This window comes from Euprymna scolopes, chromosome 19 (genome assembly GCF_053919585.1).
Source record: "Euprymna scolopes isolate OS-2025 chromosome 19, ASM5391958v1, whole genome shotgun sequence".
Lineage (NCBI taxonomy): Eukaryota > Metazoa > Mollusca > Cephalopoda > Sepiida > Sepiolidae > Euprymna > Euprymna scolopes.
This window is the reverse complement of record NC_136500.1, coordinates 34607360-34619835: the sequence shown is the minus strand read 5'-3', so window position 1 is coordinate 34619835 and position 12476 is coordinate 34607360. Positions and strand designations below refer to the sequence as shown.

The 12476-nt window shown below is 29.0% G+C and overlaps 1 protein-coding gene across 1 annotated transcript in view; it reads right to left on the bottom strand.

The window, feature by feature from the left end:
• LOC145303509 (zinc phosphodiesterase ELAC protein 2-like) overlaps positions 1-12476 on the bottom strand; it is a 97979-nt gene that overhangs the window by 66417 nt on the left and 19086 nt on the right. The window contains exons 4-8 of the mRNA XM_080144942.1: positions 11054-11118; positions 9581-9635; positions 7970-8146; positions 2544-2608; positions 1042-1100 (exon numbers count right to left, since the gene is read on the bottom strand). Of these exons, the coding sequence (XP_080001068.1) occupies positions 1042-1100; positions 2544-2608; positions 7970-8146; positions 9581-9635; positions 11054-11118 (421 nt within the window). The remainder of the gene's footprint in view (positions 1-1041; positions 1101-2543; positions 2609-7969; positions 8147-9580; positions 9636-11053; positions 11119-12476) is intronic.

Below are 12476 nucleotides of genomic sequence, written 5' to 3'. Positions count from 1 at the left end.
ATAATTTAAAAGCTTTTCAAAAACTATTCTATTATTAATTTTCATCTCATTATTTTTCATAATTTTTGGATATTTTATTGATTTCGACGTGACAATGATGGTTTTAATTGGAATGGAATATTTCCATTTTTGTTCTTATTTCAGACAAGCACCTTTTAAAATGCTAAGTGTTACGCAAGGGGGTGTCTGATTGAGGATTAAACCTTGGTCTCCTGGCCTATTATCGAACACTTAGGCTATAAAACTAAAGAAAATCAACCCTTATCCTTGAGTGGCCTTTGGGAAATTGATAAACGATGATTTGTTAGTACATAGAAACAAAAACTTGAAAAAACTCAGTAAAGACAGGTACTTTAGTTAGCATATATATTACTGACAGTGATATAACTTGTGAGTTTGTTGCCACTGATATAATCCCGGGAAAGGTGTGTGTATATATATATATATAAGCCGTGGTGAAGGCAACCTTTCTAGGAGAAGCAAATCTCTGATTTAAAAAACAAAGCGGGAGACCAGTACCCGCATTAAGCTGGTCTGCAGTTTATTTTGTTGCTGGCTATCTTGCTCTTGCTTGTTGCTGGATCTCAACATTTTCAACCGAGAGAGAGACTTAGCTGTCGTACAAAGCTAAGACTCTGTAACATCATCTTTGTATAGATACTCCCGCAGGCATTTGGGCTCATGGATTTTAAATGTCTGAGGGAGTGGCACTCGTCTGACAAGACGTTGCAATCATCATATATATATATATATATATCTCGTTTGAAATAGTTAAGTGGTCTTGTTTCAGTTGAGTAATAATTCTGGTGTGTCGCAGTATGGACGAGTATCGTAGTTGAAGCAGGAGAGCTTAGAGTGAGGCTCGGGTACCTTTCAACGTCTCTCCCAAATTTCTCTACCAGCCGGTATTTATGGCTTAATCAGTCAATCACAATATTGCAGGAGGAAAGATCCGGATGTACTTATATGCATTACATTAGTCAAAAAGATCAGTGATGCACATGTACTAAATTTGTACAACTGAAAAAACATAATACTTACACTGGCACACCAAGATCCACACATTTTTCAAGAAGGAGTCGACGCTTTGCTGAATGTGGCTGCAGAAAAGATGAACAAAATTTTTTCAAAAATATTCAAATTATTTGCAAAAAAGAAATGAACCATTTTGTTGTCTTTATTAAGAAATAACAATTCCTATTTATTTGCTAGCATCAAAATTTCCTTGGAAAGAAATCCTGCTCATGGAAATTCCATTTAATGTTAAAAAAGAAAGTTTTTTTACAGATGTAACAAAGCAAGTTGTTGAATGTCTTAAAAGGAGGAAATAATAATTGCAGCTCAGTCAGGTATCTTTTATGGAGCTAGCGTAAAATAGAGAAAAACAAGCAATATCACTTCTGTGAGATCACCACCCACTAGATGGCAAAGTCTACTTTCTACTAAACTACTTGCATAACTAAGTCTAGTCTATCTTACTAATTAAACCATAGTTTAAGTGATATATAGAAGGGTATAAATTAAAGCGAGACAGTAAACTCGACTGAACTTGAGCCCACAGTTTACATCTGCCATTTCATTAATTATTTCTCTTAGTAAAGAAAGCCCAATATTTATTGCGATAAGTAATCAAGGTTGTTTTTCTTTATAAACATTTAAAAAAAAAAAAAAAAAAATATATATATATATATATATATATATATATACTAGCAAAAGTACCCGTCGTTGACTGGGTTCAAAAACAGCCTACAGAAAATGGACTCTGATTTATGAAAGTATGATAGGTTATGAAAAGGAAGGGTTGTAAATTTGGGGGTATCAAAACCAAAGCAAAATATGATGAAAGTAAAAATAAAATAGATAAATCCCATAATTTATTATACCATACCTGTTCACACTGAAACACTTATCACAATATTTTGTGGATCTATATTAAAAAACCTTGTTAAACTTTATGACATATTTCCATTCTATGGAGGTCAGGCGCGAACGAACATCCCATAATTTTATCATACCATATTTCTTCAAACTGAAACATAATTATCAAAGTATACTTACGCAGATAGATATGAAAACTATTAAAGTTTGTGCCTATTTCCATTCTATGGAGGCCAGGCGCGAACGCAGACCCCACAATTTTATTATACCATCCCTATTTAAGTTAAAACATACTTATCAAAGTATTATTATGTACATCTATATCAGAAACACTTGTAAACTTTTTAAATTTTTTTATTTCCATACTTTGTGGACCAGGCTCGTATGCAGACCCCACAATTTTAATGAATCATTATGCCAGATCAAACATACCTATTCCTGTGGCTCAATACATCTATCATTATATGTGATCAGTTTTCTATAATAGTCAACCATATAGGAGCCTATTTGTGACCAGACACACACACACACACACGTTCAGCTTTATATTATATATATATACATATATATATATATAAAATGTACTATTTCTTCTACTTTCTAAAGGCTTCCTATGAAAACATTTCTTTTTGATAAAAATAAATTCTAACATTTAAAATGCATACCTTGCATATATATGCAACTGCTGAACACAATTCTTCTTGTGAGAGCCGACGTTTTTTAGCTGGAACTGAAAAACATCCAAATAAATAAAAATAATGAAACAGTAAAAAGCATGCAAAGAGTCATTTTCCTGCCAATTCAAAAAAAAAAAAAAAACAATTACTTGTTTATTGTAACGTTACAAAAAATAAATAAGAAATAAAGAAATAAAAATATATAAATCACTTCCTATACTGATGATTGCAAAAGCTTGAAACACCGGTGTCTGTAGGTATAAAAATAATTATTAATATTTATAATTATAAGTAGTGTTGGGACGATTCCTAATTTTTATACGATTCCGATTCCAGGAAAATATTGATTAACGATTCCGATACCAAGTACGATTCCGATTCCTAGGGAATTTATTGTTTTGAAATATACCAGGTAGTTTTATACTTATGGTCGGTAGTTCCCAAATATGTTCCCTAACTTTGGAAGAAATATTTTATGTCTACACCGTCGTGTTTTGGTTTAAATAAAATTATTATATAGTAAACTAAACGGAAAAATTAGCAAAATTTATTTTAGAGAAAATTTATTTTACTTAATTGGAATACAGAAAAAAAACTCAAAGAAAATAGAATTTATCCTTCAGAGAAAAAACAAATAAAATAGAATTTATATAACAGAACAAAAACAAGAAAATTAGAGAATAAATACACACGATTCATTATTTTGGTCCTCATAATTAACAGATTTAATGAATTAAATAAAAAAAATATAGCGGAAGAGAAAGAAAATATATACTAATTAAATATAAAAAAGATAAATATTTGATTTAATAATTTATAAATGAACGTGCGTGATGAAAAAAAAAACCAATATAACACGTGACATGGCGCCGTAGATACAAAATAACCTTTCCAAAGTTAACGACCATATATGAGAAATACCATTAATCAAAAGTTTTTGTGTTTTATACCAAAAGGTAGGTATAGCGAAAAGTTACAATTAAAGGAATTTCAAAAACGATTTTTTGTTTAGCTATTGATAGTTGTATTTGTGACGGCAGTTCTTCAGACCTCCATAATTCACAAGGAGTAGTTAACACCTATTATTTTTTCTTACTTTTTCATTGCTTTTACACGTTGTTTCTAACGTGAAGAATAAGTTTAGCCAAACTAATTTTGAAATAGGGTATATCAAAGGAACACATATAAAAATGATACCACTATAAAAAACAAATGAAATACTAGATAAAATTGAGCAAACATAATTACCAAAATTACAGGAAAAGATAAAAAAAAAACAAACAAAAAATGGTGAAGTTTGTTGAGTGAAATGAATTATTGAAAGAAAATTAATTGAACTAATAGAAATGTTAAATAAAAAAATGTCACATTTCAATATTTTTTTAATTAAATTCTCAGAGTTGTCGAAATTAAAAATTAAATGATATTTTTTTTTATTAGACTTCTTTCGAAGCTTGTTACCTTGAAAAATACATTTAAAACCCTGTTTTTTTTTTTAAATAAATTGAAAAATAAATGCAATTAAAAAAATTTAATTGATAATCGAAACTTTAAAAACATATTAAACATTGAAAAATTACTTATCTCACAAATTAACGTCCAATAAAGTAGATCCAGTCTTCATACAGGAATTTGGTTATAATAAATATATCTTTCCCAAACTTAAAAATTAAATCTCTTTTTTTTTTTTTTTAGAGAGAGAGAGAGAGAGAGAGAGAGAGTGAGTGCTTTAAAATCGCCGGGGAGTGCCGTCTAAAATTTTAAAGAAGTAAATTTTAGGAGTTTAGTGCCTTTCAAAGACGGTTATCATAATTTATTATCATCATTTAATTTCCTTTTTTTCCTCCCCCCCTACACCTTTCCACGTGGTTCAGTAGTTAACCAGTGCTCCTGTTGCTGTCAGTCAGCTATCTTTACCTAAGTTTTAATTTCTAGTTAAAAGAATTTTTCATGAATGGAATCAGCATTTTTAAAAATTATTTTTTTAGTTGTATATATTGTATTTACTCTTTGAAGTTAAGGAGGGTTAAAAAAAATGGTGACACCTAGATGGTGACGTAGGCAAAAAAAAAAAAAAAAAAAAAAAAAAGACACTGCGATTTCGACCCTCACTAATAAAACTGCTCTGAGTGACTAGTTGGTAATTTTTGTTCCTTTTCTTTTTTATTTTGCTCCTCCAATTTATTTGGATGCTTCATAGTTAAATGTTTTAACATGTTGGTTGTGGTCATGTTAGATGGTTTTATTCCTCGCGATATTTTAATTTGACAGACTTTGCAAATGGCTTTCAACTCATCATCTTCAAAAAGACTTTTTTTTGGACTTTGGGCCATATTAGAAAATTCAGTTTATCTGTAAACAAATAATTTACTATTAAATTTTGTTTTAAAGCTAGTCACTTATTTGGATAATTAATTGGAAATAATCCACTAAAAAAGACAAAAAGAAAAAAATATAAAGGGATGGGGCGGTAAATTGTACCAACCGGTAGTTAACAAAAAAAACTTATAGAATTTAATTTTTGAAACCAATGTATAAAAGTTTACATAATGAAATGCCGTGTTAAAGAGAGTGTCGGGCGCCATTTTGAATTTTCCAATACATCGGTAAACACTGTATGCTTTTCGAGCTGAATAAACATGTTACATTGAATAAAAACCCGAAAAATATATCCAGTTAGGTAGAAAAATAACTTATCTTGCCTTTGATAACATTTATTTGTTATATATTTGTTTTTTGACAAGTTTTTCGAATCTATGTGTACAGTAATACAAACCCGCATTTTCTTTTGAATTTTTTTTTTGGTTGACTGTGTTCAATTCACACATGGTTGATGCGGTTCAATATTGCTAAACTATAAGTCCTTAGTAAAATTCTATTTATAAATACTTTTTAAAATGAAATTATTTAATTAATCGTAAATATTATTTAGACATAAAAATTAATTGATTACAAAACCTTTTAAATATATATATATTAATTTCTTTTTCGTTCGGCAAAAAACTGCGCAAAACACTTTTAATTTTCAATTTAAAATTCTAGAAAAAAGATTATATTATTCTGCTTTTAATATAATCAAATTCAGGGTTTTATCTTTCTGGAGAAAAAAAAATAATGGATTTTATTTCAATGAAATTAAAAAAAAAAGTTGACTGAATTGAATTAATTACCCTTACATTAACGAAGGGGTTATTTAATAACTTTAGGTTTGGAAGAGATAGGTATGGGGTCGATTTTTTTGAAACTTCAAAAGAAACCGACTACTGTCAAAACTTTGCGAAATAATACGTGATCAATTTCATTTTAGAGATATTTCTTTCAAAAGCCTTCTTTTAAAAAAAGAAAAAAAAAGTATATTGTTCTATTAAACCTTTTACTGTTTAAATAATTTGACTTTGCTCGTTTTATTTTAAGAAAATATAAGTTGAAAAAGCATTTTCATTCACTATTAGAAGATTTGTCAGTAAAAAAAAAACAATCTCCAAAAAGATAAGCGTTTTTTTTAATTTTTACTCGCAATGTAGAGCCCTGCATACTTCTTTTCAAGTTAACTCTTTTGTAGTTTTGATTACAATAGATCTGAATGTATGAACCTTGTAAGGAAGCGGCACTAAGCATTGCCCTGTTAATAATAAATTTCTTTGGTGTCTTTTTATTTCTCTCTTGCAGTTAGAAATATCAGGAAATTTTTTTCTTTTTTTCAACATCAGACTAAAAGAATCGTAATGAAGGAATCGGAAAATTAAGGTATTTTTTAACGATGCGATTCCGATACCTCCCAAAATACACGATTCTTACGATTAACGATTCCGATTAATCGTCCCACCACTAATTATAAGCCATTTAAAGATTAAAGTGGAGCCCTGTCTGGAAGTAAAACAAAAAGGCAGTCAACTAGCATTATGCAATGTTCACGACATCCGGTTGTTCGAAAACTTTCTGACTGCTTTCATGTTATGCTTGCATTTGGCATTTATAGATGTTAAATTTTCCTTAATTTTTGTGTTAACTAATGCTGGCCCAGGGGTAGCATCCTAGCAAATCGAGTCAAAGATGACTTTGTAGCAGAGCTTGAATCCTTCGACCAGCAGTAATTATCACTTCCTGCGCTGATGATTGCAAAAACATGTAACAGCTTCTTTTAAGAGTTACACTTTTTGTTTACAATGCCATTCGGTGAAAGCAACATCAGATCAATTTTAAGGTACAGATGACCAATACTGTATATAAGTTAGTTTTTTTTTTTTTTAAGCGAATATAAAAATGGAAATTTTATTCAGACAGTCTTATTTGAACTTTTATAAAATTACAAACTTTATAATAAATATATGTTTATGAACAGTTGTTTCTAATCAAATATCAGGTGTTGATAATTTATTTTTCTTTTTTCTTTTACATCAAACAAAAACTATCATAAAATAATATTTATAAACTGTTTTTTTTTTTAATCAAACAAAAAACAGTTCAGAAATCATTTTTAAACAAAATCTCGTTGGACAAAAAAAAAAAAAGCAGTTTATAAATATTTTTGCGACTCTTAACAAAAGCCCATGACTGAAAGTATAAAAATAATTATATATATACATATATATATATAATATACATATATATATATAATTCTGGCATTACAGTATTTAATTTGTTAACGTCTCTTTCCTGAAAACATCTGACTTCATGCGTGTTTCACAACTACCTTTTGAAATTCTCTTCTTTTCTCCAGCTTTTTTGTTAATATGCTTTGATGATGATTCAACAAAACCGAAAACATTCATGATATAATTTTAGAAAAGAAACTGGTGCTTATTTAGAATTCAACTTAATTAAACAAGCAAAAATGCAGAAAATTTTTTTCTGATGTACATACACGTCATAGAACGAAGATGTCATATTCCAAACATTTTAACACATTCTAAAACAACATGGCGGCTCCCATCTCGCTAGACATAAAATTTGATTTCTTTAAGAAAAAAAAAAAAAATTTACGTGCTTTTTGGAATATGACATTTTCATTCTGTGACGGATATGTACATCATAAAGATTTGTCTTTATTTTAGTTTTTTTAATTAAATCAAATTCTAAATAAGAACCGTTTTGTTTTACAGCAAAGCAATTCTTTTCGGGTCATTTAATGCTGAATCCAGCAATTTTGAAAAAAAAAAAAGTTTTTATGCTTCAAGTTCTTTATATTTTCATATATTCATTCATGGTGTTTGATTTGGTTGTTTTGAAGAGGAAAATTGTTTTTTTGTTTTTGACATTGCAGAACATGATTGAGTTTTACAAAGAGAAAGAAATAAAAAACACTAACTATATCTTCAGAGTGCCTGATCTGGCAGAAATTAATTTTACCCCTTCTGGGACGGGTATTATTTCAGTTAATGATAAAAAGATCTCAATCCGAAAACATTTTTTACCTTTGTCATTGTCTGCTGCATTTTTTGTATTATTGTTGTGAGTGAAAGACTTCATAGATTTGGCAGGCTTGCGAGCTGTTGAATTCACAGTCGAAGTGAAATTTGCACGATGAATCGGAACATATTCAATCTGAAAAGCAGCATCTACATATGTACCCAACTCGACTTCTCGTTTATCTGGATTAAAAAAAAAAACAAAGAAAACATGTGCATTTAAGGAAAGATTGTAAAATTTTAAATTGATTTTTTGCCATTTCTATATTATACAAACAAAAAAAATATTGAATTTCAAGTGAAATAAATATTACCTAGAAAATTTTCAGGTTTAGAATAGTAACATATTCAAAAATTACGAAAAATGATAAGGTAAAAAAATAATTATTAATGAAAAAAGAAACTTGTGAAAAAAAAAGTGAAATCACTATATTCTGCTTACTAAAAAAAGATAACTTGACAGGGAAGATAATTAAGTTCTGTTGCTTATGTCACATGACGAATGTAATTCAAAATGTCAGACAAAATGTATTCCCCAGGTAAACTTTATTGAAAGCAGTTTTTCATTAATAATTATTTTTCTACCTAAGCGTTTTCTGTAATTTTTGGATATGTTACTATTTGCGAAATGACAATTACATAGTAACCATTTGTTTTACTTGAAATTCAATAATATATTTTGTTTGTATAATATAGAAGTGCCAATTTTTTTTTACTTTAAAACTTTAAACACAATTACGTGGAAACCATATGGATTGTATTCCATTGAGTAAACTTCAAAGACAAAATGTTTAATTCAATTGTAAAAATTTTGTGCATTTATTTATTTATTTTTTTTTTTACAAGATATACTAGGTCTACTTGTTAAGTTGAATGCAAGAGAAGTATCTTGGTAAGAAAAATGAAGACCCTGTATTTAGCTTCTTTTTTTTTTAATTTGGAGAAAGCTTTTTACAAAATGTCAAGATATGTTAGCCATCCGTTACAGAGGTGTTGAAAGAGCCTGAAAAAGACATCCATTCACTTCAATGTTGAACACTCAAGAGGCAGGATCAATCTTGCTTCTTTGTTATGCTGACTTCCTGTTATGATCTAACTTCCTGTACCTGAATTCCAATCTTTAACTTCTTATGAAATGTTCTGTTTTTCTGTTTATGTGGAAAATTCGCTTTTTAAACTATTTTCAATAAACCCATTGAAATGCATAATGTGAAAGATAGAAAAGAAAATTACTTCAAAAAATCTAATGACAACACTTGTCATAAACCATTCGCATGAGTCATTAATGAGGAGGAGACCAGGAATGGTGATATTGTTTTAAATTTTGTCAAAATTCAAAGGTGACAATTCAATTCGACTACATAGATTTTGTTTATATTCAAAGTAATTAAAACTTAAATTTTATCCATTCCAATCATTTTTTTTTCAATCTTCTCACAATATTCTTCATCATTTAAATGAGAATCTCTCGATTTTACTAACTCTTATCCTCGAGGGGCTTTTAGTTTTGATAAGTAGTGACTCGTTAGAAAAAAATAAAAAAATAAAAACATGACAGTCTGTAAATGTAACCATTAAAGCAATCACAGGTTCATTTCTATAAGAAATCGTTTTTACCTATTTGAATATTTGATGATTCAGCAAATGCTTTTGCCATTCGGATGGTTTGTTCCTGAAAGAAAAAAAAAGATCAGTATTATATAAAACCAGTTAAATAGCAGGTACCAATGGTCTAGCAGTTAACAACACGGACTAACAACCTGGGTTTTCTAAGTTTGAATCTAGTTCATTCTACAACAATCACTTTAACTTAGGATGTTGGCAACCTTCTCGTGGTCCTTTTCGTAAGTACCCAATATCTTTCTAGAAAGAATTTGGTCTAGAAAAATATCAGGGAAACCAATGCCAACAATAGAATCTTCGGATTGATTATGACTTAAAAAGCAGAAAACAAAAATGATAAAACCCTTGGATTTTTGACTGACTGTGTGTGTGTATGGTGCATGTCATGGGGAGAGGAGGATTATTTTCTGCTATGTATGTTATCAATTTAATTATTTGGTGCTTATTTAGAATTATGCTTAGTTAAAAAAAAAAAAATACAAAAAAATCTTTGTGATGTGCATACTCGTCATGAAACAAAGATGTCATATTCCAAAAATCATGTAAATTGATCAAGTAGAGTTTTTTAAATTAAAAAAATAATCAAATTTTATGAAAAAGCGAGGAGGTCAGAAGTGGTCATATTGTTTTAACTTTTGTCAAAATTCAAGAGTGACAATTCAATTCAACTACAGATTTTGTTTGTAATCAAAATAATTAAAACTTTAACTGCTAAAAAGCGTACAATTTGATTTTCTTAATTAAAAATAAAAAAGTATCAATTTATGTGATTTTCTGAACTTGTCACGGAATGAGGATATCACTTCATTCCGTGACAAGTTCGTACATCATAAAGATTTTTTATGCATTTTTGTCTTTTAACCAGTTGTAATTCTAAATAAACACTATTTGTATTTTTAATTATTTTTTATGTTGATTTCCAAAATTTTTTTTTATTATTTATTGTTATATATACATTATTCTTCCAGCAAATGGTCACAGTTATTTACTCTAATCATGATGCTTGCGTAGATTAGTGATTTTTTTCAACCGATGCATTTCAGGTGAAAACATTATTACCTACTTACATGTAATGCTGAAATTAATATAAATTCTAAAAATCATGGAAAATTATCAAATCGAAAATGTGCTAGATGTATGTTTAACAAGAAATCATTAACCATTTCATTCTGAGATTACGTGTTTAAGTATATGGTGGACTCTTAATTAAAGTCAAAGATTATATCCCTTGTTTGTCATAATGAATTGGTTGCACAACTCTTCCACATTAAAACGTACAATAAAACTCAATAAATTTTATTTTTACTTGTAATTATTTTTCTACCAGATCATTAGTTTTGGAATTTATACTAATTTCAACAACATGTAATGTTTTCACCTGAAATGCGTCAGTTTAAAAGATCACTAATCTACACAAGCACCCAAATGATGAAACTCTTGCAAAAATCAAGAAAATTAGAAACTAACCACCAGGGCTGGTCCGTGGATGGTGATCTTTGGAACACTGATTCCTTCAACTGTAAGTGCCAAACCTGAAACAAAAGAGGTATCAATTAAATAAAATAAATTAAATTAAAAAAAAAAACAAACAACAAAAAAAGTTTATTTAAAAATGTTTTCAAAAAATATACCTTCAACACAAATCCCTCCCTGGAAAATATTCACAACAACCACTTGTCTAGCTACAACCACTATCAACAATTTCTACTACGTTCTGTTTGTGCCTAAATCTAAACCCAAATTCCATGAACAAAGTTTCTTTCCTAGAACTGCCTGCCTGTGAAACTTTCTATTTAAAAATTATTAAAACAAACTCCACAGGCCTGCTTTCGAACTGACTACAACATTGATGTTTTCAAGTACAATTTAAACAAATTCTTTTTGAGCTGGCCTCTCAAATAATCAAATTCCACCTGACTTCCACCACTTCTGATCATTACACTGTTGTCTCACTGACCACCTTACACTCATTAACCTTTATCCTTGCGTGGCCTTTGGGCCTTGATTAGTGGTGACTTCTTTGTAAAAAGAAAAAAAAAAATCAAGTATTCTTATGTTAAACATATAATTAAGTTTTATTTGAAGCAATTTGATGCTGTTTGAATATGTAAATTGATAAAATTGAAAGATTTTTTTTTTCTATGGAAATCGCTCCAGACCAGACAAAGCTATTTTATGTGAGGAGCTAAGAAAAAAAAAATAAATAAAAATAAAAAAATACTTCAAGGTGATAAACTAGTAAACAATGTGTTAGATGGATAGATTCCAATCCAGAAAACAGTAATTCTTTCTCCTTTGTCAGAAATATCATCCATGAAATTTGAGGACTAAATGAATAAAATAAGGGAAGCAAGAGTTATGAGCAGCCAGAAGTAAACTAAAAGCTCACTTTCTACGTTAAGACGTAACACATTTTTATATAGAGAGGGGTTATGCAAGCTGTGGAAATATGCTGGTATTGAGAAGGAATGCAAAAACGATATTTTTCCTTTTTTTTTTTTTTTTTAAATAAATCTTCCTTTAGCCACAACTTGACCACAGTGATCTAATATGCCCCAATTTAATCATCCTGAAAAAGTTTTGAAATAAAGATGATATGTTGATGCACATATAACCTGATTTGTTCCTTTTTAATCCCTCAATCTTGTCAGAATATTATTTCCTTTATTCTCAACATATGTTAGTATGCCAGAACGTTTTCATCCTAAATTTTACACAATTATGCATGATGTAGAAACAAAGCATAAAAATAATGAAGTGTAATAGTTAAATAAAACCTATCATCTAATAAGAAACCATAAAAAATGATTAATTAATGAACACTTGTAGCGGACTGGTGGATATATTATATATATCTCCCAGTCGTACAAAATAGGAAAAATGAATTGAC